The sequence below is a fragment of the Oncorhynchus clarkii genome, chromosome 6 (assembly GCF_045791955.1).
Source record: "Oncorhynchus clarkii lewisi isolate Uvic-CL-2024 chromosome 6, UVic_Ocla_1.0, whole genome shotgun sequence".
NCBI lineage: Eukaryota > Metazoa > Chordata > Actinopteri > Salmoniformes > Salmonidae > Oncorhynchus > Oncorhynchus clarkii.
In genome coordinates this window covers 35,660,309-35,683,648 of record NC_092152.1, presented here as the reverse complement: position 1 = coordinate 35,683,648, position 23,340 = coordinate 35,660,309, and the positions used below count along the sequence as shown (strand labels likewise).

At 40.9% G+C, this 23,340-nt stretch overlaps 2 protein-coding genes, 1 non-coding gene and 1 pseudogene across 4 annotated transcripts in view; 2 read left to right on the top strand and 2 right to left on the bottom strand.

The window, feature by feature from the left end:
• Positions 1–1,003: 1,003 nt before the first annotated feature.
• Positions 1,004–5,941, bottom strand: LOC139412362 (tRNA (uracil-5-)-methyltransferase homolog A-like; annotated as a pseudogene).
• Positions 5,942–6,428: 487 nt separating this feature from the next.
• On the top strand, positions 6,429–12,539 carry LOC139411062 (ran-specific GTPase-activating protein-like). Its single transcript, XM_071156866.1, has 6 exons — positions 6,429–6,683; positions 9,211–9,347; positions 9,837–9,994; positions 10,225–10,353; positions 10,467–10,535; positions 11,127–12,539. The coding sequence occupies exons 1-6, from the start codon at positions 6,669–6,671 to the stop codon at positions 11,243–11,245; spliced, it is 627 nt and encodes a 208-aa protein (XP_071012967.1). The 5' UTR covers positions 6,429–6,668; the 3' UTR covers positions 11,246–12,539.
• On the top strand, positions 10,581–10,710 carry LOC139412521 (small nucleolar RNA SNORA77). The gene has a single exon (XR_011634711.1). It is a non-coding gene; the product is annotated as a small nucleolar RNA SNORA77 (small nucleolar RNA).
• A 6,002-nt stretch (positions 12,540–18,541) lies between the features above and the next one.
• LOC139411061 (palmitoyltransferase ZDHHC8B-like) overlaps positions 18,542–23,340 on the bottom strand; it is an 85,518-nt gene continuing 80,719 nt past the window's right edge. The window contains exon 11 of one of the 2 annotated variants that reach the window (XM_071156863.1): positions 18,542–22,282. In XM_071156863.1, coding sequence (XP_071012964.1) covers positions 22,126–22,282 — 157 coding nt within the window. In that variant the 3' untranslated portion in view covers positions 18,542–22,125. The remainder of the gene's footprint in view (positions 22,283–23,340) is intronic. The other variant, XM_071156864.1, reaches the window with a different exon arrangement.

The following is a 23,340-nucleotide window of genomic DNA, read 5'->3' as shown; positions in this document are numbered from 1 at the left end:
TATTTTTGGGGGGTGGGGTCTTTGTAATTCATACATGCATCAAGACGTCAACCAAGGAGCTATTAAACTGAAATTCACTTTTATCCTGCCCCAAATTGTACTAAGATATCTACAGAGAACCCACATTAAATGAACAGCCTCGAGTCAAGTATTCACTCTTATGGCAAGCATAACTCGCATAGTAAGTTGCATGGACTCACTGTGTGCAATAAGTGTTTCATGTGATTTTGAATGACTACCTTCTCTACCCCACACAATTATCTGTAAGGTCTCAGTGGAGCAGTGATTTTCAAAAATATTCTGCAAAGGGGACCTATTGGTAGATGTGTACGTTTTTAAAAAGCATACATTAAATATCCCTTTGGGTGGTGTACTGATACAGGCATTCTTCGTAACTCAGTTGCTGGAGAGGAAAGAAACCATTCAGGGATTTCACCATGGGAGACAAATTCACCTTTCAGCAGAACAATTACCTAAAACAAGGTCTAATCTACATTGGAGTTGCTTTCCAAGATGACATTGAATGTTCCTGGGTGGTCTAGTTAGTTTTCACTTAAATCACTGTCAAGCAATGATCAACAACCAACTTGACAGAGCTTGAAGAATTTTCTAAAGAATGTCGTGCAAAGCTTGTAAGACTTACCCAGAAAGAACCACAGCTGTAATCGTTGGCAAAGGTGATTCTAACGTGTTGAATACTTATCTAATCAAAACTTGTCTCCCCCCCCTAGAGTATTTTGTGCAGATTGTTGACAGAAAATGACAAATCCATTTTAATCCCACTTGTTAACAAAATGTGGAAAAAGTCCAGGGGTGTGAATACTTTCTGAAGGCACTATGTGGTAGATAACTATCTACTTCCCCATGGACTTTGCTGACAATGCTTTTGTTTAGAACATGTACAGTAATTACAAAACATACCCTGTTGTCATTATTTCAGGTAAGGTAAAATGTTATGGTCTCTTCCGGTTTGTTGCTGGTGCTCTGGAAACTAGTTCACCATCTAAAAGAGCGGCAGCATCTCAGTGTGTAGTCTGAGGGAAGAGGTCCACAGCCATGGCCCGAACCGGATGGAAAGGAGCTCCAAGTACACTGTTAGAGGGAGCCCTGCAAAGACTACACAGAAGAGATCGGATTTAGAATCAGTTTCACAATCCCCATGGAGACACCATACTGGATGAATGGCCTGCTCATGGTAGACTTAGCATCACATGCCACATAAACCAGCCTCTTCACATGCTCTGATTGCCAGAATGACCTTGGGATCTAGACATTAGGTAGTTGATCAATTAGTGTTTCTCCTTCCACACAATTGGACAATACAGTGCATTGACAAACTGATAGAATGTGTGGGAGAGGCTCCAGTATCTTTTTGAGCATACGTAGGCCTGCTCTGGGTGGGTCCACGATGGCTGTGACGTTTGGGGATATGACAGTGTGGAACCCAATGTTAATCAGCCCTGAAACGTTTTAGTCACAGTTAGGTTTTTGCTCTCATACCGCTACTGCAAAATGATTGAGGACTGAATAACTCTGGGCACATTGGTGCAGCTTGACCAATCTGATTATGCCTCTTACCATTGACTTTGGCGTCCTTCTCTGTTTCCTGAAACATCTCTATCCCAATCACTTTCCTCACCATCTGCAGGAAACAGAAAGACAGTGTCAACAGAGTAAATGACTTTTCCTTCGTCACACATTACCAGACAGATTCATCCATACCGTTGCTGTAATCAAGGTTGTGGTCTATACCATTTCAATTTCAGTTTACTTCCTGAAATGAAATGTAATTCAACCCCAACCCTGCTTGATATGTACAGTTGAAGTCAGAAGTTTACATACACTTAGGTTTGAGTCATTAAAACTTGTTTTTCAACCACTCCACAAATTTATTTATAAGTATTTCACTTATAATTCACTGTATCAAAATTCCAGTGGGTCAGAAGTTTACATACACTAAGTTGACTGTGCCTTTTAACAGCTTGGAAAATTCCCCAAAATTATGTCATGGCTTTAGAAGCTTCTGATATGCTAATTGACATAATTTGAGTCAATTGGAGGTGTACCTGTGGATGTATTTCAAGGCCTACCTTCAAACTCAGTGCCTCTTTGCTTGACATCATGGGAAAATCAGAAGAAATCAGCCAAGACCTCAGAAAAAATAAATGTTGACCAAAGGTTGTACTTTTTGGAGAAATGTCCTCTAGTCTGGTGAAACAAGAATAGAAGTGTTGGGCCATAATGACCATTGTTATGTTTGGAGGAAAAAGGGGGAGGCTTGAAGAACACCATCCCAACTGTGAAGCGCGGAGGGGCAGCATCATGTTGTGGGGGTAGGAGGGACTGCAGGCGAGACTGACCTCTGACCTCAATCCTATAGAAGATTTGTGGGCAGAACTGAAAAAGCGTGTGCAAGCAAGGAGGCCTACAAACCTGACTTAGTTGTACCAGCTATGTCAGGAGGAATGGGCCAAAATTCCCCCAACTTATTGTGGGAAGCTTGTGGAAGGCTACCCGAAACATTTGACCCAAGTTAAACAATTGAAAGGCAATGCCACCAAATACTAATTGAGTGCGTGTAAACTTCTGACCCACTGGGAATGTGATTTTCACATTCTTAATATAAAAGTGGTGATCCTAAAACAGGGAATTTTTACTAGGATTAAATGTCAGGAATTGTGAAAAACTGAATTTAAAAGAATTTGGCTAAGGTGTATGTAAACTTCCGACTTCAACTGTATGTACGATGCCATGAGTCCTTATTTAAAAGTTTAAAAAACATTCTCCCTGCAGCTCTCAATAGCACGGTTTCGCAAACTCAGCCCCCCCAGCACTACACAGCTGATTCAAATAATCAAAACTTGATAATGAGTTGGTTATTTAAATCAGCTGTGTATTGTTAGGGCAAAAACCAAAACATGCGCCCATGGGGAGGGGGGGGCCCAGGACCAAGTTTGGGAAACTCTGCTCTATAGTACCTTATCCATGGAGATGCCAATGGTTCCTGCTCTGCAGCATACATCCAGCACAGTGCTGTCCTTGTCCAGCTGGGCCCATTCTCCTACAGCTGAGGACAGCACCTCTGCTGCCCATGTGTTCACCTGCTCAGTGACATATTATACAGCTATAAATCATTGTAATGCCATACTTCAGAGACACTAACTTGGATGAGATGCTCTTAAAATGGCTGAGGAAATACAACTTTCTGGAGCTCAATTTAATAATGCCAAATGGACCGAAGATGGTGGGTAAAAAGAATGAAGAGTCTACAGCTATGATACATGACATGGGATACTCACCTGGAAAAAGTAATAAGGGGATATCCTGAACTCCAGGCCAAGAAGCTCCTCATGAATACACTCCTCTCCAGCTACCAGCTCACACGTCAAGTCCTCTGGGTTAGGGGATTGCCTTCGTGAACCGAACATTATCTGTCAATCACAACATTCCCATGTGCATTATTGCACCGTTAACTTGTTGTTTTTCTGATGATCTTACCTTTGTCTCGCTGAAACAAAGTACAGAGCGGTTACATCACTCTTTGTCATCCTCTGTGAAATACTCTTTCACAGAGGCTCTTCAGGGTATTTGATTTCTGCAGGGTCGAAAAAGGGCAAGAGAATCCCTAATAAACAGTTAAATGACTGACAGGATTTGAAAGGAGTCACTTTCACTTTTTCACATTGTTCAGTTATACACAAGCTTGGGCTGTGGTACAGAAATGTACACATTTATGCGTTCTAATCTAAGAATCACTACCATCTGTATTACTTTAGTATTAACCACTTTGAAACCTGATTTCTGCACCTGTGGGTTAAAGAACACCGCCACGGCCTGCTTGGTCTTTGTTGTGGTCTGCACTGTTTGCGACTTCCAACGGACCTCGTATGCCTCAGGCCTATACACGGAGTATGGGTTTGTCCTGTGTAGATAAACAAATAGCATATGATGGGTCTAAAGAAGTAAGAATTGGCTATATACAGCACAAACTGATTTGAGACCACCCGGCTACTGTATTGCTGTGTGCAACTATATTTTGTATTCCTTCTGGTTGCATGCTAAAACCAGTTAGTAGGTCAAATAGCGTATTGGGCAGATCTGATGCCGTGGACAGAATCTTTCACTGAGATGTGACATTGAGTCCTGTGATCAGGGAGGGATCAGTGCAGGACAGAGATGAGGCCTCCCTCTCAGTAAGATGTCTTTAATACCTAATACATTTTTGGAACTCGCAGACCACTTTCTTGGCCTTAGTGGCGATGGATGCAGTCTGAGGGTCCCACCATGGCACAGGAGCCCCCTTTGTACTGCCCCAGTCTGAAGCCTATGGTCTTATCATCTTCTCCATTCGCTCCAATACCAATGACGAACTCACACTTGTTCCTGTATTCAGTCTGCATGATAAGAGTAGGGGAAAGAGGATTAGGGTCAAAGTTGTGCATACCCAAACAGGGAGTACAGTCAGTGCATGTATTTTGTGAAGACACTAGGTTGTCAAACCCCTTGTTGGTAGCTGAGAGACTCACTCATTCAATAGGATGACCAAAATGTCAGAGTGCATCTGGATTTAATTTCAGCTTCTTTCAGCAACTGCAAAGGTTCATCCAAGGTTGCCAGGTCAGGCAGCCACATATAGGCCTAACAGCCTGGGGGTTTCAAAACAACAGCACTCAGAGAGAGGTTCTGTAGGGATTTCTGAAGAGCAATTCTACAGTAGGCATTGTACCTGAGATGGATATGGATGAATGTCTTCCAGAGGGCAACTTCTTCTGAACAAACAGCCAGAGCAGCATCGCTTTGTTGGTGTTGCCCATTTATCTGAACAGAAAAGGGGAGGACATAAAAACAACATGATGCACAGTCAGTTTTCCTTTGCTTGGTTTGAGTTACACACCTTTCCTCTTTATCAATTGTTAATGAAGACATACTCAAATAAAGACATCCAATTGTTCTGTTCATTAGACCAAAGGAAGGACAACTATAAAGTAATCTCATTAGTACATTTCTTTGGTGTCTTTCATGGCTGGATATAATAATAGACAGGATATAATGCAATCGACTGCAGTAATCCTATCAATGCCCCACTTAAAGCCATTCTTTGTAAGTGAACCAAAGCCCACACATGGCATGGGTTTATACATGTCTCTGTACCTGACCAGTCTCTGCAGCACCCCCTCCACTTCCTGCTTCTTCCTCCTCAGCTGCTCATCATAAGGTACATTCCACAGTGGCACCACCACGTTGGCAATCTGCACACTGAGGGGTGCCACATCCTGCTCTGGCTCCTGCTGCTTGGAGAGGGGGTTGCCCGGCATCATCCCACCCCCTTTTCTTGAGGATAGGGTCAGTCTTCCACTGCATGCCATGCACCATCTTCATGGCCTTGTCACTCTCCTCCTCATTCTTTGAAAATCTCAGAGGTGAAGATGTCCACTTGGACGTAGCTGTGCAAATTATTAGGGTCGGAAAAGAGGCTGCTTTCTCCTCCTCCTTCAGCTTTGGGTTCATCTGTTTTCACCCCGTCCGTCACATCTACTGGCTCTTTTGTCCCCCCTTATATTAAATGTTCTTTGGGGTCAGATGCATTTTCCTCTTTCAGTAATGGAGAAACATTCACTGGGAAGTCACCAACATCTGTCCTGTTCTTGTTAGTGGGGATAGTTCATCTGGACTATCAGTCTGCATTTCATGTCAAAATACACATTTTACACATACATTATTTCTGCACTGCTTTAGGTATGCATCAAAGAAACCTGAAGCTCTCACAGACCTTACAGAGTTGTTACAGTTAGTGTAGCAAAGTGGCTGTAAAGAAGATTTAGCAAAACACATTTTTAAAAGCAGGAACTTAATATAGCACTGAATTTTTTTTACCTAGGACATTACTATACATAAAAGCAAACAACCAAGTTACCTTCACTTTTTCTCTGATGAAGAACATTTGTTTTATGGGGAATTCAATGATAACTAGAATAAACAACGGGCTGACATATTGTGGGACACGTGCTAATATGAACTTCGACACGAAGCTAGAAACAATTTCATCACTGGATTCTTCAACTGAAAATATAGAAGATACATATTCTCCATGATTCCTGTTACTTGTGTAATAGTGGGATAACTCTATAAAAATATTATATTTTTTTCTGACACAGGAAGTGAGGAAGCTGCTAGATCTACAAAAAAAGTGAATGGGTTGTTGTTGGCGTTAGCCACTGTCAGGTTGTTACTTTTGTTGACACTGAAATTGTTTCTAGCTAGTTACCTATCTATCCAATGTTTTAACCACACATGCCACTTTTGAGATATGTAGCAACATTTCACAGTTACCATTTTACAACACAGAATGAAATGTCTGCAGTACTCGAGTGCATTGCAATGCAAGTATATTACAATTTTTAATAAAGAAAACAATAATACACCGAGTGTATTCATGTTTCGTAAAATAATATCACACATACCATTATGACATTTGTAGAGCATTTTATACGCTTTAGAGCACTTTAAAATAGTGTCGAAAGGGGGGATGCTGGGATGGAGGAAACGCGAATGGGACATTTCGACGCGCGAAATCTATAGCACGAAGAGAGAGGAACTCAAGGCGAACGGAGAGTTTGGTTTTGAATCAATCAAACTAAATTCCGTAATCTACAAACATCTACATTAACATGGCAGATCCGAAGGTACGTTTGTGAGTTTTAAACCTATTTGTGTGCCGTCCATTTAATTAAATGTACATTTAATTTCAATTGTGATGTTTTGATTGGCATTCTCAAAGTTTATCTTGCTAGGGTTGTGCCGGCTAGGGATGCTGATTTTTTTTAACAACCTCGTTAAGCATCAGTATTGAAGGTCTAAAGTGTAAATTGGTCTCAAAACAATGACTTACTGGCAATGGTCAATCAGTTATACCTTTGTTGTATATGTCAGAAAAGTGGGTAACTCGATACTTTTGCCGCCCTTTATATCTGCTCCAAAGCTAAATGGCTGGCTAACTAGCCATCTAGTTAGCTAGCTAACAGAACAATGATCTAAATATTTGATTATGTCTGTGGTATAATCGTGCAACCACTACTTTCAACATGATCATTTAAACCTAATATGTATTTGGGTATACATCCATGTATAATATTTGGCTTTGAACCTAGTTGTATGTTATCCTGACAGTAATTGTTAGCCAGCTAGCTAACACGTTAGCTAACAAAAGCAAGTTAACTAGCTAGTTAACGTTAGCATCTTTTTAAATGGCAATATTGTGGAAGTGTCCTGAGCTTGCAATGTTTGTTTGCATTTTTATTTAAGAGTGGATAATTGCATTTAACTAGCTATATGTCATTGACACGATGGTTAAACCTATTTTCCATCTCTAGTTAACTTGCTAGCTTGGTACTTTCCCGAATGGCCTAGCTAACGTTAGCTGGCTGGCTTGCTAACACCAGGCCGAAAGGAATGTCAACTTTCTCAGTGCGTGTTTACCATCTATCTAGCTAGAAAATAAGTGAACATTGACATACTGTTTGAGTTATGGCACTGTTAGCTATATAATCAAGCCGATAACTTCATAAGCTAACGTAACAAGACAACGATTGAAATGACTTGCTAGTCTTGTACGGAGACATGTTGCTAGCCATACAGTTACGTTACTCGGAACGCATGGAGCCTCGCGCCCCCTTCATACATTTTGTTCAGGCAGTTAACGTTAATCAATTAATCTTAAAGTAGTATCTAGCAAGATGGCTTGCTGATATTTGTGTCACGGTAGTTTTTTGGTAGCTGACTGCAAATTTGGCTAACTCATGTACAAACAGAACTAACGTCAGTTATTTGTTTAAATTGGGCCTAGTTGTCCAGCTAACATAAAAGTTATTGTTTTGTAATTTATTGTCCACTTGCTTCACTTTTCTCTTCCTCTCCTCTTAAGCGTTTTTATGTAATGTTAGGCCATATTATCATGTTCTGTAGTAAGTGTGAGATCATATGGATTTGCAAGGCCTTTTAGAAAGCCATCCAGCAGCAAAGATGCTTGGCTCAGCACCACTAAGTTCAGTTGCCACAGCAAATTGCACACAAAAGATAATCTCGAAGCCTGATCTCTCAAATCCCTCTATTCACCTCCCTCTGCAGTTAGTTGGTGGAGCCTACTGTTTTTACAGTCTAATACATTGACTAGTAAAGTACATTTCACTAACTTGAAACGAGAGGACAATCCAGGTGAAACTAAGAGTCTAAGCTGGAGGGGGGTTGTACTAAGCTATATGGAATTTATTTTTAGAAGGTCATACCAAGGATAATTTTGCTTTTTGATTATCGCGTTTTTTTAAAGTATCAAACAATACCTGATGATTTATTTATTTTTGGACTGCTATTATCCCATAGAAAGGCATCGAATAACAGATACTCCCCAAAAAATGGTCTAAAAGAAGTTTGTTCTGAAAGTGTCTATCCTATATCTGAGAGCTACAGTACAATAATATTATTTTTTATATGTGTTTAATTTGTCACTTAATAGGGTTCCCAAGTGGCGCAGCGGTCACAACCAGTCGTGATTGGGAGTCCCATAGGGCGGTACACAATTGGCCCAGCGTCATCTGGGTTAGGGTTTGGCCGGAGTAGGCCGTCATTGTAATAAGAATTTGTTCTTAACTGACTTGCCTAGTAAAATAAAGGTTCAGTAAAAAATGTACTTAAATACATTTTTTCAACTGGTACCGGGGACCTTCAAACGTGTCTTGTCAGGCCTGTGGGCATCCTAGAGCTTAACAGACCTGTTCGTGAGAGTCTCACTTTTACACAGAGGGTTCATGTTAGTGTGTAGCCCAAACTGTTTTCGGACGCCACAGACAGAAGTTGTCAGATCGGCTGTACCGACTTCAGTCCCAGGGTCGTAGAGCAAAACGGAGAACGCCATCGTGAGTCATCTTTCCGTAGAGGTGTCATAACAGTTTGTAGGCTAAATTGGTCGGACACTACAGACAATTTTGTTGGTAGACTGATTTTTCGGGATGTCTCATGGTCTGACAAACACCGCTCTGTCACCTTTCACCACTGATATGGAAGGGTTACATAGGCGGTTGCGGTGGATTGAGATGCATCCGATGCAAAAATATATCTTATGTCTAGCCTTTTAAAAAATATATGCTAATTAGATTTCAGCGCGGCCGCAGACCTCTACCTTCGTGGGTTAACGTGTGTGTAAATCTTGTTTCATAGGAAACACCAGAAGAGCAGGAGACTTCAACAGACAATGCAGAAGAATCAAACCACGATCCCCATTATGAGCCCATCGTGTCTCTTCCAGAGCAGGATGTGAAGACGCTAGAGGAGGACGAGGAGGAACTGTTCAAAATGTAAGCTGATGATGAAAACCTTGAATAGCCTAAATCATTGTGCAATACTTAATTTGTAATTCATTTAGGGCTGAATCCTTATATCGAACTTACCTTATAAATTTGTTGAATTTGCACTTAGGCATGCACTGTCAATGGGAGACTTAAGTAATTTGTTTTACTAAATTGGAAGTGAGGATTCACCTCAAGTGTTATGAAACCATCCAGCCCTCTCAGGGCTCTACAGTGTGGAACATTTTACGCTCCTAAATAGTTTGCTGTGTGACCTGAAATTTTTATTTAGGATCCCCAATGCACCTAGGAAAAATTATTACCTCAAATGTTTTTCGTGTTGCTCCTAAATTTCTTTGTGTGTGCCTATATTTTTCAACTTAAGCACACATGCTCCTTGTTTTAAAAGAAAGGTTGGCATAGAGCCCTGCCACCCAGGTATTGTCACTGATTCCATGCACAGCTTCATCATTCTACCCATATTGTCTCTCCCCTCAGGCGTGCGAAGCTCTACCGTTTTGCGTCTGAGAACGAGCCACCAGAGTGGAAGGAGCGCGGCACAGGCGACGTCAAGCTCCTGAAACACAAAGAGAAGGGCACCATCCGCCTATTGATGAGGAGAGACCGGACCTTGAAGATCTGCGCCAATCACAACAGTGAGTCACGGAAGACTCCCTGTCTCAACCAGTAGTGTTTATCACTACTGTCTAGCGTGTGTGTGTTGGACTGAAACCTTTTCGTTAACCCATACATGTTGCCTGTCCACCCACCGAATTACCATTCTAAGTATGAGATGATGGTGAGGTATAAGAAAAACAAGTCATTGTCTCTGAGTCATTGACTCTGAGTCAGAGGCCTAATTCCTTTTCATCTTCTGCTCTTTCAGTTTTTCCTGTGATGGAGCTGAAGCCCAACGCTGGCAGCGACAGGGCCTGGGTATGGAACACACTCGCCGACTTCGCTGATGAGCATCCCAAACCTGAACTCCTGGCAATACGTTTCCTCAATGCAGAAAGTGAGCGTGACAACACGTCTATTTTAGTCACTGCGTTTAGCTTTTAACAATTCAGTCAGCTTTCTCATGCAAAAACTGTGGCTGGGGTTTCAAATAACTTCTGTCCTTTTCAGACGCTCAGAAATTTAAGGTGAAGTTCGATGAATGCAAGGAGGAAGTCAGAAAATCTCAAGATGGATCAGGTTGGTGTATAAAAAAAAAATCTCCCACATTCTTTCAGTCAGTATGCAGACAATACTCTGTTCTCTGCTGCTCACTCCAGCCCAGAACTTTTTATGTCTGCTAAATTAACATACAGAATGTAACAACTCGCTGGCCTACTGTTAGGCTAATGTTGGTATGTTCTGGCACACTTAGAATTGTTTTCTCTGTAATATTAATTACAAAGAACAACCATTGTTGAGCAGGTCACATGTTAATCACTACTCAGTAGATTAACCTTGCGTAATGTATCGGTGGAACGAGAAGTCTTGGGAAAAACTCAAACTGGAATATTCTTAGTCATTGAAATGGCAGACATCCCCAATGCCCTAAAACATGCTCTTAAATGAAGAGGACTGTTACCGTGCACTGTTAATGTGTAGCCACCCTGCTTCTACATCTGCATTGCTTGCTCTTTGGTGTTTTAGGCTGGGTTTCTGAATAAGCACTTTGTGACATCTGCTGATGTAAAAAGGGCTTTCTAAATACGTTTGGTGTGGAGCCTCATCTTGGCCACCGTGACACCACACTGACAAAGAGTTCATGTCTCATCTTTCTGTACTTTTCTGCAGGAGGAAACGTTGACCGTGCAAACAAAGTGGCAGAGAAACTGGAGGCACTATCTGTAAAGGACGACAAGACCAAGACACCCGAGGAAAAGAAAGAGGAAAAGGCAGAAGAGAAGAAATGAATCCAAGAACTTGCTTTACTGATCTTCAACTTGTCATTTCCCTCTTTTTCTACAATAGACTCTAAAGAAACTGAATTTGGACTCTTGCATATTGATTTAGTTTTTTTTAACGATTTGTTTGCCTCGAGAGATCGCAAGACCTTGGTGCCACACAAAAAGTATCCATTCATTCAATTGTGCCCCTCCCCACCCGCCCTCTTGTTTCCATCATGGAAAACAAGTTGTCTGTACTGCTCATCTGTGTCAACTTGACATACTGTGAAATGAGGCTTGTGATATTGGTAATTCCCACATTGGGTAAGTCTTTTTTTTTTCTCTGAATGAAGCAAAGTTAGTTTTATAGGGAATAGGACTGCTTGTAAGTGCCACACCTAAAATGGAAATGGGCAGAGAGGAGCTGTAATGTCTTGGTATGCATCTCAATATGGAGGCTTCCTCTCCTTTGTCTATACTGATCTGAATAGAGACGAGGTGAAACCCCTAATATTTGTCACATTTAATACAACAGGTGTACACTTTACAGTGGAATGCCTACTGCCCTTTGCAACGATGCAGAGAGAAAAATAGCAACCCGAGAGGAATAAAATACACAAGAATGAAGCTCTATACAGGGAGTCCCAGATCAATGTGCAAGGGAAGGATATATTTGAGGTAGTTATGTACATAAAGGCAGGGAAATGTGGTGGATGCTTACCAGGCAGGAGTTTGCTTTCACCTATCTGCTGTGAGGTTCAGATGAAGGAGAGGAAATTAATGGAGAAAGACACTTTGGACCATTGAGACGTAGCCATAACGTGTTTAGCATCGGGTGCATTTTGGGTACTGTAGTCCTTGGACCAGTTATCAGTGACTCATATCTAAGATGTTCTGCTGCAGATGATTTGATGCACATAATTCATCAAATCACAAAGGTGTTTTTTGTTTAATTTTTTTTGTTGAAGACCGATCACACCAAATCAAAATGTAAGACGATGGTTCATCAGACTTTGGTATAGGCTACAGTACTTCCTGGCTTGGGTACTCTTCCCGGTGGCTCAAGTCTGTTTTAGGGCATAATACATTCCTTCAAACTGAAACTAAAGCATGTAGAAAATGTATAGTGCAAGAGTGTAATGATGCGGTATCAGGTGTGCTCACCATCCTAACCTGTACCCACTGAGTTGACCCTGCCCCTTAGGTGCATCGACGCGCCAGTGCATCTGTAAATACATGTACAGGATGGAATGTTGCTTTTCATTTGCACTCAAATGGTTTGAGATGTTTCCTCCACCTTCCAATAAAAGCTCTCAACGACCCTTTTGTCTGTCTATGTTGCATAGGGTGAGGAATTTCTAAGTGGGAAGAGCAGTAGAGCCAGTCTGGTATGGAAAGTCAAGGCTATCTCAGGCTGCCTTGCAAGATGGTGAGGGTTGAAATTTTGATACATCTAATGGTACACATTGAGTAAACTATATTAAAATGTTCATCAGTTGGTTACATTTGTTTGATAATCAATGCTTGTTCACCAACCTTTCAAGTTCCGTACTGTATCAGTACTGTTGTGACTAGTGAAATGCATTGTAATATATTCCAACTGATGGTGCTGTTGTAGAGAAGGCATATTATTGATGATACAAAGAACTGAAATGTCATTGAACAAATATGTCCATTTTTATCAACATGTGTCCCTGAAACTAATCAACACCAATATACTGAACAAATATATAAATGCAACATTTTAAATAATTTTGCCGAGTTACTGTTCATATATGCAAATCAGTCAATTTATATAAATTAACTAGCCCCTAATCTGGATTTCACATGGCGTGGGCCTGGGCCCACCCATCCAATCAGAATTCGTTTTTTTCCCCCTCAATAGGGCTTTATTTCAGGCAGAAATAATCCAGTTTCATCAGCTGTCTTGATGGCTGGTCTCAGACCATCCCGCAGGTGAAGAAGCCGGATGTGGAGGACCTGGGCTGGCGTGGTTACACGTGGTCTGCGGTTGTTAGGCCGGTTGGACATACTGCCAAATTCTCTGAAACGACAGAGGTGGCTTATGGTAGAGAAATTAACATTAAATTCTCTGGCAACAGCTTTGATGGACATTCCTGCAATCAGCATGCCAATTGCATGCTCCCTCAACTTGAGACATCTGTGGCATTGTGTTATGTGATAAAACTGCACATTTTAGAGTGGCCTTTTATTGTCCCCATCACAAGGTGTACCTGTGTAATGATCATACTGTTTAATCAGCTTCTTGATATGCCACACCTGTCAGGTGGATGGATTATCTTCGCAAAGGAGAAACTCACTAACAAGGATGTAAACACATTTGAGAGAAATAAGCTTTTTGTGCATATGGAACATTTCTGGGCTAATTTATTTTGGCTCATGAAACATGGGACCAACACTTTACATGTCATTTTTCAGTATAGTTCAACCTTAGGCTTGACAACATTTTCTTTATTCTAATTCTGTCAAGTGGCAAATATTTCCTTTTAATAAAAACAACTAATAAGCATTTACAGGTAACTGCTAAAATAATGGAAACAAGTAAATTAGGGATACAAAGTAAGAAAGCAGGTGCTTCCACATAGGTGTGGTTTTGAGTTAATTAAGCACTTAACATCCCATCATGCCTAGGGTACGAAAAAAATGCTAGGCAGGCCATTACTTTGGCTACCATGGCTATGCCCCGATAGGATGACAATGCTCCCCCATCCACAGGACATGAGTGGTCACAGAATGGTTTGATGAGCATGAAAAGAATGTAAACGATATGTCATTGCCGTCTCAGTCACTAGACCTCAACCCAATTGAACCTTTATGGGAGATTCTGGAGCGACGGTTTGAGACAGCATTTTCCACCACCATCAACAATAGTTCCATTCACTTGTAGAATCTATGCCAAGGTGCATTGAAGCTGTTCTAGTTGGTGGTGGCTCAACGCCCTATTAAGACACTTTATGTTGGTGTTTCCTTCATTTGAGCAGTTACCTGTACATATACAGTGCATTTTGAAAGTATTCTGACCCCTTTACCTTTTCCACATTTTGCTACGTTAGACTTATCCTAAAATTGATTCAATAAAAATCCTCATCAATCTACACACAATACCCCATAATGACGAAGCAAAAGCAGGTTTTCAGAAATGTTTGCAAATGTATTAAAAATAAAAAACAGAAATACTTTATTTATTATTCAGACCCTTTCCTATGAGACTCAAAATTGAGCTTGGGTGCATCCTGCTTACATGAATCATCCTTGAGATGTTTCTACAACTTGATTGGAGTCCACCTGTGGTAAATTCAATTGATTGGGTGGCCCAGCCAGAGCCCAGACTTGAACCGGATCGAACGTCTCTGGAGAGACCTGAAAATAGCTGTGCAGAGACGCTCCCCATCCAACCTGACAGAGCTTGAGAGGATCTGCAGGGAAGAATGGGAGAAACTCCCCAAATACAGGTGTTGCAAGCTGGTAGCGTCATACCCAAGAAGACTTGAGGCTGTAATCACTGCCAAAGGTGCTTCAACAAAGTACTGAGTAAAGGGTCTGAATAATTATGTAAATGTTATATTTAAGTTTTTTTTTTAAATATAAATTTGCAAACATTTCTAAAAATCTGTCTTTATGGGGTATTGTGTGTAGATTGATGAGGGAAACAAACGGTTTCATCCATTTAAGAATAAGGCCGTAACGTAACAAAATGTGGAAAAGTCAAGGGGTCTGAATACTTTCCGAATGCACTGTACACCTTTCATTTTTCTATTCATATGACAAATGTAAAAAAATAAACATAATACTACATCTGATTATGATAAACAACACAAACAGCAACAGGTATTCTGCACTGGTCCATATTATTCAGGTGAGGTGACTTGGTGTAATGTTCGTCAGACAAAACACAGCAAAAAAGAAATAAATGTTAGTCATCTAAAGGAAGACTAATAATCACTTTCGTCATAAGTGTGTGCTTGACGGGGAGGATTCAAGTATGTATAAACAATGTTGGGTCACCTGCAAGAACCATAGGTGAATTTGAGTTAAATATTTTTATTCCCATAAAACAAGTGATCATCTCAAGATTAAATTGAAACTATTATGAGACAAGTGAACCAATATATAGATTAAACTTAAAATATGTATGGCATAGTAACCTAACTAGCTGCCTTTTCCACGTTTAATATAATACAATCAGGGTATGCAATGGGGTCAGACCAGTTGGTATTAATGTGTAACCTCATATTTTAAGCTTATAGCCTGCAATTGCTCTGCTAATATGATTAGATGAAGAATTGGAATGGCATGTGTCATAAACAAGAGCCTAAAATAACATTACCTGGAACAGGTAATCTTCAATGCAACAAAAAAATTATACTTTTTGCACACACTCTATATAGATGTTTCTATTGTGTTTTTCTGTTGTGTTATTGACTGTACGTTTGTTTATCCCATGTGTCACTCAGTTGTTTGTGTCACACTGCTTTGCTCTATCTTGGCCAGGTCGCAGTTGTAAATGAGAACTTGTTCTCAACTGGCCTACCTGGTTAAATAAAGGTGAAATAAAAATAATATAAAAAAAATAAAAATGCGAGGGTCACATCTGCCTGTAAACTCTGTCTCTGATATATTAAAATGTAGCAAAAATCTAGCATTTGGGGGCCCTAAGCGAGATTTGGTTGGGGGGCCCACCCACATCACGAGTAAAACATTTTAGTGGCCAACTCTTTTTAAGTTGCTGCTTATGTGGATTGTGCCTAGAAACAGCACTGTGTGTATAATATACACATACATTTATTACAGTATATGTAGAATTGTGGTACTTTAAATAAAGTGAGTATCTCGATAAATAGGTACAATTATTTTGGCTTTAAAAATGTGTTATTAGAAAGGACTCTACCATCCATAAGTGGGACCATTCAGTCACAAGCATGTTTGGACTTTTTAATGGCAACCTGCAATCTGGCTATCTGTTCTATTCAATCTCAATCAATTCCATCAGATGTATTTGTGCAGTAAACATCCATCATTGTCCTCTTGAAAGGCCATAATGGCAATATAATTGATTAGTTGTGTAGCTGCAAGCAAATATAATACTTTTCATCCATGTACAGTGCCTTCGGAAAGTATTCAGACACCTTGACTTTTTCAAAATTAGGCCTTTATGGTAGAGCGGCAAGACGGAAGCCACTCCTCTGTAAAAGGCACATGACAGCCCGCTTGGAGTTTACCAAAAGGCACCTAAAGACAATCAGACAATTCTCTGGTCTGATGAAACCAAGATTGAACTCTTTGGCCTGAATGCCAAGCATCACATCTGGAGGAAACCTGGCACCATCCCTACGGTCAAGCATGGCGGTGGCAGCCTCCTGCTGTTTGGATGTTTTTCAGCAGCACGGACTAGGAGGCTAGTCAGGATCGAGGCAAAGATGAAGGGAGCAAAGTACAGGGAGATCCTTGATGAAAACCTGCTCCAGAGCGCTCAGGACCTCAGACTGGGGTGAAGGTTCACCTTACAATAGGACAACGACCCTAAGCTCATAGCCAAGACAATGCAGGAGTGGGTTCAGGACAAATCTCTGAATGTCCTTGAGTGGCCCAGCCAGAGCCCGGACTTGAACCCATTCGAACATCTCTGGAGAGACCTGAAAATAGCTATGCAATCGACGCTCCCCATCCAACCTGACAGAGCTTGACAGGAACTGCAGAGAAGAATGGGAGAAACTCCCCAAATACAGGTGTGCCAAGCTTGTAGCGATATACTCAAGTTGAGGCTGTAATCGCTGCCAAAGGTGCTTCAACAAAGTACTGAGTAAAGGGTCTAAATACTTATGTAAATGTAATATTTCAGTTTTTTTTTTTTAACTGGTCATGCTATGTCATTATGGCGTAGTGTGTGTAGTTTGATGAGGAAACAAAACAATTGAATCCAATTTAGAGTAAGGCTGTCACTTAACAAAATGTGTAAAAATTCAAGGAGTCTGAGTACTTTCCGAATGCACTGTATATTCTCTCATTAACACAGAACGGGCAAATGTCCAGGTGCCATTTTTCACCTCATGTTCATGTTCCTTTTACAAACAAGAAAAGAAAGATACAAAACACTACACTGAACAAAAATATCAACGCAACATGCAACAATTTCAAAGATTTACCTTAGTTACAGTTCATATAAGGAAATCAGTCAATTGAAATAAATAAATGAGGCCCAAATCTACGGATTTCACATGACTGGGAATACGGACTGGGAATCTGTTGGTCACAGATACCTTTAAAAAAAGGTATCTGTAGGGGCATGGATCAGAAAACCGGTCAGTATCTGGTGTGACCACCATTTGCTTCATGCAGAGCAAAACATCTGCTTCACATAGAGTTGATCAGGCTGTTGATTGTGGCCTGTGGAATGTTGTCCCACTCCTCTTCAATGGCTGTGCGAAGTTGCTCTATATTGGCGGGAACTGGAACATGTTGTCGTACACGTCAATCCAGAGCATCCCACACATGCTCAATGGGTGACATGTCTGGTGAGTATGCACGCCATGGAATAACTGGGACATTTTCAGCTTCCAGGAATTGTGTACAAATCCTTGTGACATGGCGCTGTGTATTATCATGCTGAAACATGAGGTGGTGGCGGCAGATGAATGGCACGACAAAGGGCCTCAGAATCTTGTCACAGTCTCTGTGCATTCAAATTGCCATCGATAAAATGCAATTGTGTTCGTTGTCCGTAGCTCATGCCTGTCCAGTTTGAGGCAGGTTGGACGTACTGCCAAATTCTTTAAAAAGACGTTGGAGGTGGCTTATGGTAGACAAATTAACATACAATTATCTGGCAACAGGTCTGGTGGACATTCCTGCTGTCAGCATGCCGATTGCACGCTCCCTCAAAACTTGAGATATCTGTGGCATTGTGTTGTGTGACAAAACTGCACATTTTAGAATGGCCTTTTATTGTCCCCATCACAAGGTGCACCTGTGTAATGATCATGTGGTTTAATCAGCGTCTTGATATGCCAAACCTGTCAGGTGGATAGATTATCTTGGGCTCCCGAGTGCCACAACGGTCTAAGGCTATGCATCTCAGTGCAAGAGGCGTCACTACAGTCCCTGGTTCAAATCCAGTCTGTATCACATCCAGCTGTGATTGGGAGTCCATAACAGTGGTGCACAATTGGCCCAGTGTCGTCCGGGGTAGGCCGTCATTGTAAATAAGAATTTGTTCTTAACTGACTTGCCTTTAATCATAAAGGATTTAAAAAATCTATGCAAAGTGGAAATGCTCGCTAACAGGGCTGTAAACAAATTTGTGTATGAAACATTTCTGAGATCTTTTATTTCAGCTCATGAAACATTGGACCAACACTTTACATGTTGCGTTTATCTTTTTGTTCAGTGTACAGTGATTTTTTTTATGAACAAAAATTATAGACCAAATATATCTTATTTTCTTCAGTGAACACAAAAAAAACAGTCCCATAGTTTTATGTATGACTTTCCATACGTCTTACGTAATACAATTGGTTTGCTGTACCAAACAGCTGCTGAAAGATGGATTTCTTGTCTTCAGTCTGAAACCTGTTGATGTTCTGAACAGACAGACTGACAGTCAGGATCACCCTGAGCGTTAACAGAGTCAGGGAAAGTAGCCACTTTTTAACATTTTTTTTTTAACAACATCTGCTTCCTATGACTTTCATTGCTTCATCATACAGTTTCATCAATAACTTTTTTTACACTGCAAAATACAACAAACTAGTATACCCCCTTCTCTGTATGCCTTATGTTATTTATTATTCACTTAAGTTATAAATTATCAACACAAAAATCCACTCAAATACAAACATCCATTCCAAGCTTGAGCATCTGAATAAAAAGCAAGATGTTGCAAACATTTTCAAAAGGTTGGGTATATATATAAAAAATAAAATAATAATAATTTTGAAAAACAATGGTGAGTTTTCTTTATTTTATAACACAGCTGAAGACTTCTTTGATTTTCAAGGTTTTTTCACACTTGATTTGAATCATAACAAAACACAATTATACATGACATTAACATAACTTATTATGGGTAGACCTATTTTTACAAAAAACTACTAAGTCACAAAAGTAATAAATTGCCTATCAGATGTTTTGGCTGTCCATGGCTGACTGCCAAGCTGGTGGGATTTGTACTGAATATGGAGAGGACTGTTTTGACTGGGTATTCAGAACTGATCACAGACAACAGCCACCACTGTAACACTCAGTAGCACAGGCTTTTGTGTATGTGCTTAGTTAGCACTGGTCTGTGTCGGGGGTCACTCTAACATAACATTTAAACTAATAGATAGGGTGTTGGACTACATATACAGTGCATTGGGAAAGTATTTTTCCCTCATCAATCTACACACAATACCCCATAACGACAAAGCAAAAACAGGTTTTTAATTTTTTTTGCTAATTTATTTAAAAAAAAGAAAAAACGAAATATTACATTTCCATAAGTATTCAGACCCTTTACTCAGTACTTTGTTGAAGCACCTTTGGCAGCGAAGACAGCCTAGACTGTCTTCTTGACAGTCTTCTTGGGTATGATGGAACAAGCTTGGCACACCTGTATTTGGGGTGTTTCTCCCATTCTTCTCTGCATATCCTCTCAAGCTGTGTTGTCTTGGTTGTGTACTTAGGGTCGTTGTCCTGTTGGAAGACGAACCTTCACCCTGGTCTGAGATCCTGTGTGCTCTGGAGCATGTTTTCATCAAGGATCTCGCTGTACTTTGCTCCGTTCATCTTTCCCTCGATCCTGACTGGTCTCCCAGTCCCTGCTGCTGAAAAACGTCCCCACAGCATGATGCTGCCACCACTATGCTTCACCGTAGTAATGGTACCAGGTTTCCTCCAGATGTGACGCTTGGCATTTAGGCCAAAGAGTTCAATTTTGGTTTCATCAGACCAGATAATCTTGTTTCTCATGGTCTGAGAGTCTTTAGGTGCCTTTTGGCAAACTTCAAGTGGACTGCCATGTGCCTTTTACTGAGGATTGGCTTCTGTTTGGCCACTCTACCATAAAGGTCTGATTGGTAGAGTGTTGCAGAGATGGTTGTCCTACTGGAAGGTTCTCCCAATTCCACATAGGAACTCTGGAGCTCTGTCAGAGTGACCATTGTTTTTTTGGTCACCTATCTGACCAAGGGCCTTCTCCCCCGATTGCTCAGTTTGGCCAGGCGGCCAGCCCTATGAAGAGCCTAGGTGGTTCCAAACTTCTTCCACTTAAGAATGATGGAGGCCATTGTGCTCTTGGGGACCTTCAATTCAGCTGAAATGTTTTGGTACCCTTCCCCAGATCTGTGCCTCGACACAATCCTGTCTTGCAGCTCTACGGATAATTCCTTTGACCTCATGGCTTGGTTTTTGCTTTGACATGCACTGTCAACTGTGGGACCTTATATAGACAGGTGTGTGTCTTTTCAAATCATGTCCAATCAATTGAATTTACCACAGGTGGATTCCAATCAAGTTGTAGAAACATTTCAAGGATGATCAATGGAAACAGGATGCACTTGAGCTCAATTTCGAGTCTCATAGCAAAGGGTCTGAATACTTATGTAAATAAGGTATTTCTGTTTTTAATTTTTTATAAATGTGCTAACATTTCTATAAACCTCTTTTCGCTTTATCATTATGGGGTGTTGTGTGTAGACTGATGAGGGAAGAAATTGATTTTAATCAATTTTAGAATAAGGCTGTAACGTAACAAAATGTGGAAAAGGTCAAGGTGTCTGAATACTTTCCGAAGGCACTGTATGTTGCTGATAACGTACAGACTGTAGCTTATGGTATACTGTATAGGTAAATACTGGATCTCAGCTAGAGTTTGGATTAATATGCTCCTCTCCTGTAAGCCCTAAAACACCTCCTCAAAACAGAGGATAAATGTAGATTAGGAGACATTCAAGACCGGTGTCTCTGAGTGCAACACAGTACCGTTGTGTTGTCTTTGACTCAGATCAATCAGCCTATTAAAGATTGTATTGATCTAAAACTCACTGGTTTAATGTAATCTTCCCTCTGGAACAGAGGGCCAACATGTTGTTGATGGACCAGACAGACATGGTCATTTGGACAGGATATGTGAAGCACTTTGAATACCTAAGAGGGATGCTGTATGCTTGAATCCAATGGGGTGCTGCTATACGCATAACTTATTGGTTTGGAGATGGCTATCCATACCACTGCTATTTTAAAGAATGTGACTGAACAAAGATGTGTGACATCAATTGTATGAGTTTGTGTGTCTGGCTGTTAAAATATTGTGGTCTGTGGGTGTGTAGTGAGTGTGTAGTGAGTGTGATGATGACACATATTTAAGCAATAAGGCCCGTGTGGGGTGTGGTATAAGGCCAATATACTACGGCTAAGGGAGGTACGGCTAAGGGCTGTTTGTATGCACAACGCAACGCAGAGTGCTAGGATACAACCCTCAGCTGTGGTATATTGGCCATATACCACATACCCCCAAGGTGCCTTATTGCTATTATAAACTGGTTATCAACGTAATTAGAACAGTAAAAATAAATGTTTTGTCATACCCGTGGTATATGGTCAGATATACCACGGCTTTCAGCCAATCAGCATTCAGGGCTCGATCCGCCCAATTTATAACAGCAGATAGACCGCAACTGAGAGACGCCGTAAACAATACATTTAAGATCTGTCTGTCTGATTCAGACTTTTCAGTGACAACCAACACAACAAGCCACAGAATTCAACAACACAACACTCTGTACAAACATCAGCCCTCTTTAGGTTGAAGTTGCTCTTTTCCCGGTCGTGGATGTTGTTGCCATTGGAGGTGGTTGCCATGACAATGCTGCCTTCTCCTTTAAAGTTCGGTGCCCCGGGCCCCAGCCCTCTTACACAGATATCTCATAGGTGGTGCCACCCACCCCGGTCACCTTTTTGACATTACTGTGGCGGCTAGGGCTGAGAGGGTTGCCCTGGGCACTGGAGCTGTTGGGCCCTAGATGGCAGTCCGTTTGCCCATTGACTTTACTTTGCATCATGGCCTCTCTGAATGGGTAGAGAAAAACAAGAGGGCATAGTTATTTGAAAGTGAGAACTAACTTTGCTTTAGATAGAACCCCCCCCTCCCCATCGTAATACATGCACATGGATTATAAAACACAGAAAGTGTGTATTGTTCTTGCATGCATGTTCTGGTGATGTTAGTAGTTGGTGTTATGTCCCAGGAGCATGCTTGATGGAAATGACCATGACACTAGTTAGAGTAATGAAACACATGTCAGTGTCCCTGCTGGTACTAGCGTAAATTACCATGAGTGTTGTATTCATGACCCCAAAATCTGTATGAAATGTTATGAAATAAGGGCTAAGGTAGGTTGGGTTAGAGCGCGGTTGCATGGTGCGGTGGGCCTCGCGGGGCATGGAGCGGCGACACAGCTACATTTGTGTGGCAGGAAGAGAGTTCTACATTATTATTCTGAAATGAATTCTATGGAAGCTGTGCCGTTTCCATGTGTCTTTTGTTTCCCTTTGGAAATGAGTTGTAAAAAGGAAGTGGGAAGGAAATCGACTGTGTGTGAATTGTGGTGTCTTTTCCTGTTCAATAAAATATGATAAAAGAAGACATAAGGGGTAAGCCGATAGTGTGTTGTTAGTGATGTTGTGGGTTTGTATGGAGTTTCTGTAGGTGGTGAAAACATGCATAGAGAGACGTAAATGTTAATGTTGCCCTCCCAGATGGAAGGGATGGGACAGGAGGGAAATAAGCATGCAAACAGAAGGAAATGATAGTGGGGTAATGGAACTTTATTCATCCGAAAGACAGATCCTTTAGAAAAATACAAAAGTGGACTCCTATGAAGGCAAAACATTTAAATCCAGTAACATACACAGTACTTCATTTGGATAAAAGGGTATAATATCTCAAATATACTGTATGTACACAGCACAGGAGGCTGCTGAGGGGATGATAATAACAATAATAACAATAATAATAATAACCACAGGAGGTTAGTGACACTTTAACTGGGGAGAACGGCTCATAATAATGTGAGCGGCGCAAATGGAATGGCATCAAACACCTGGAAACCATGTGTTTGATGTAT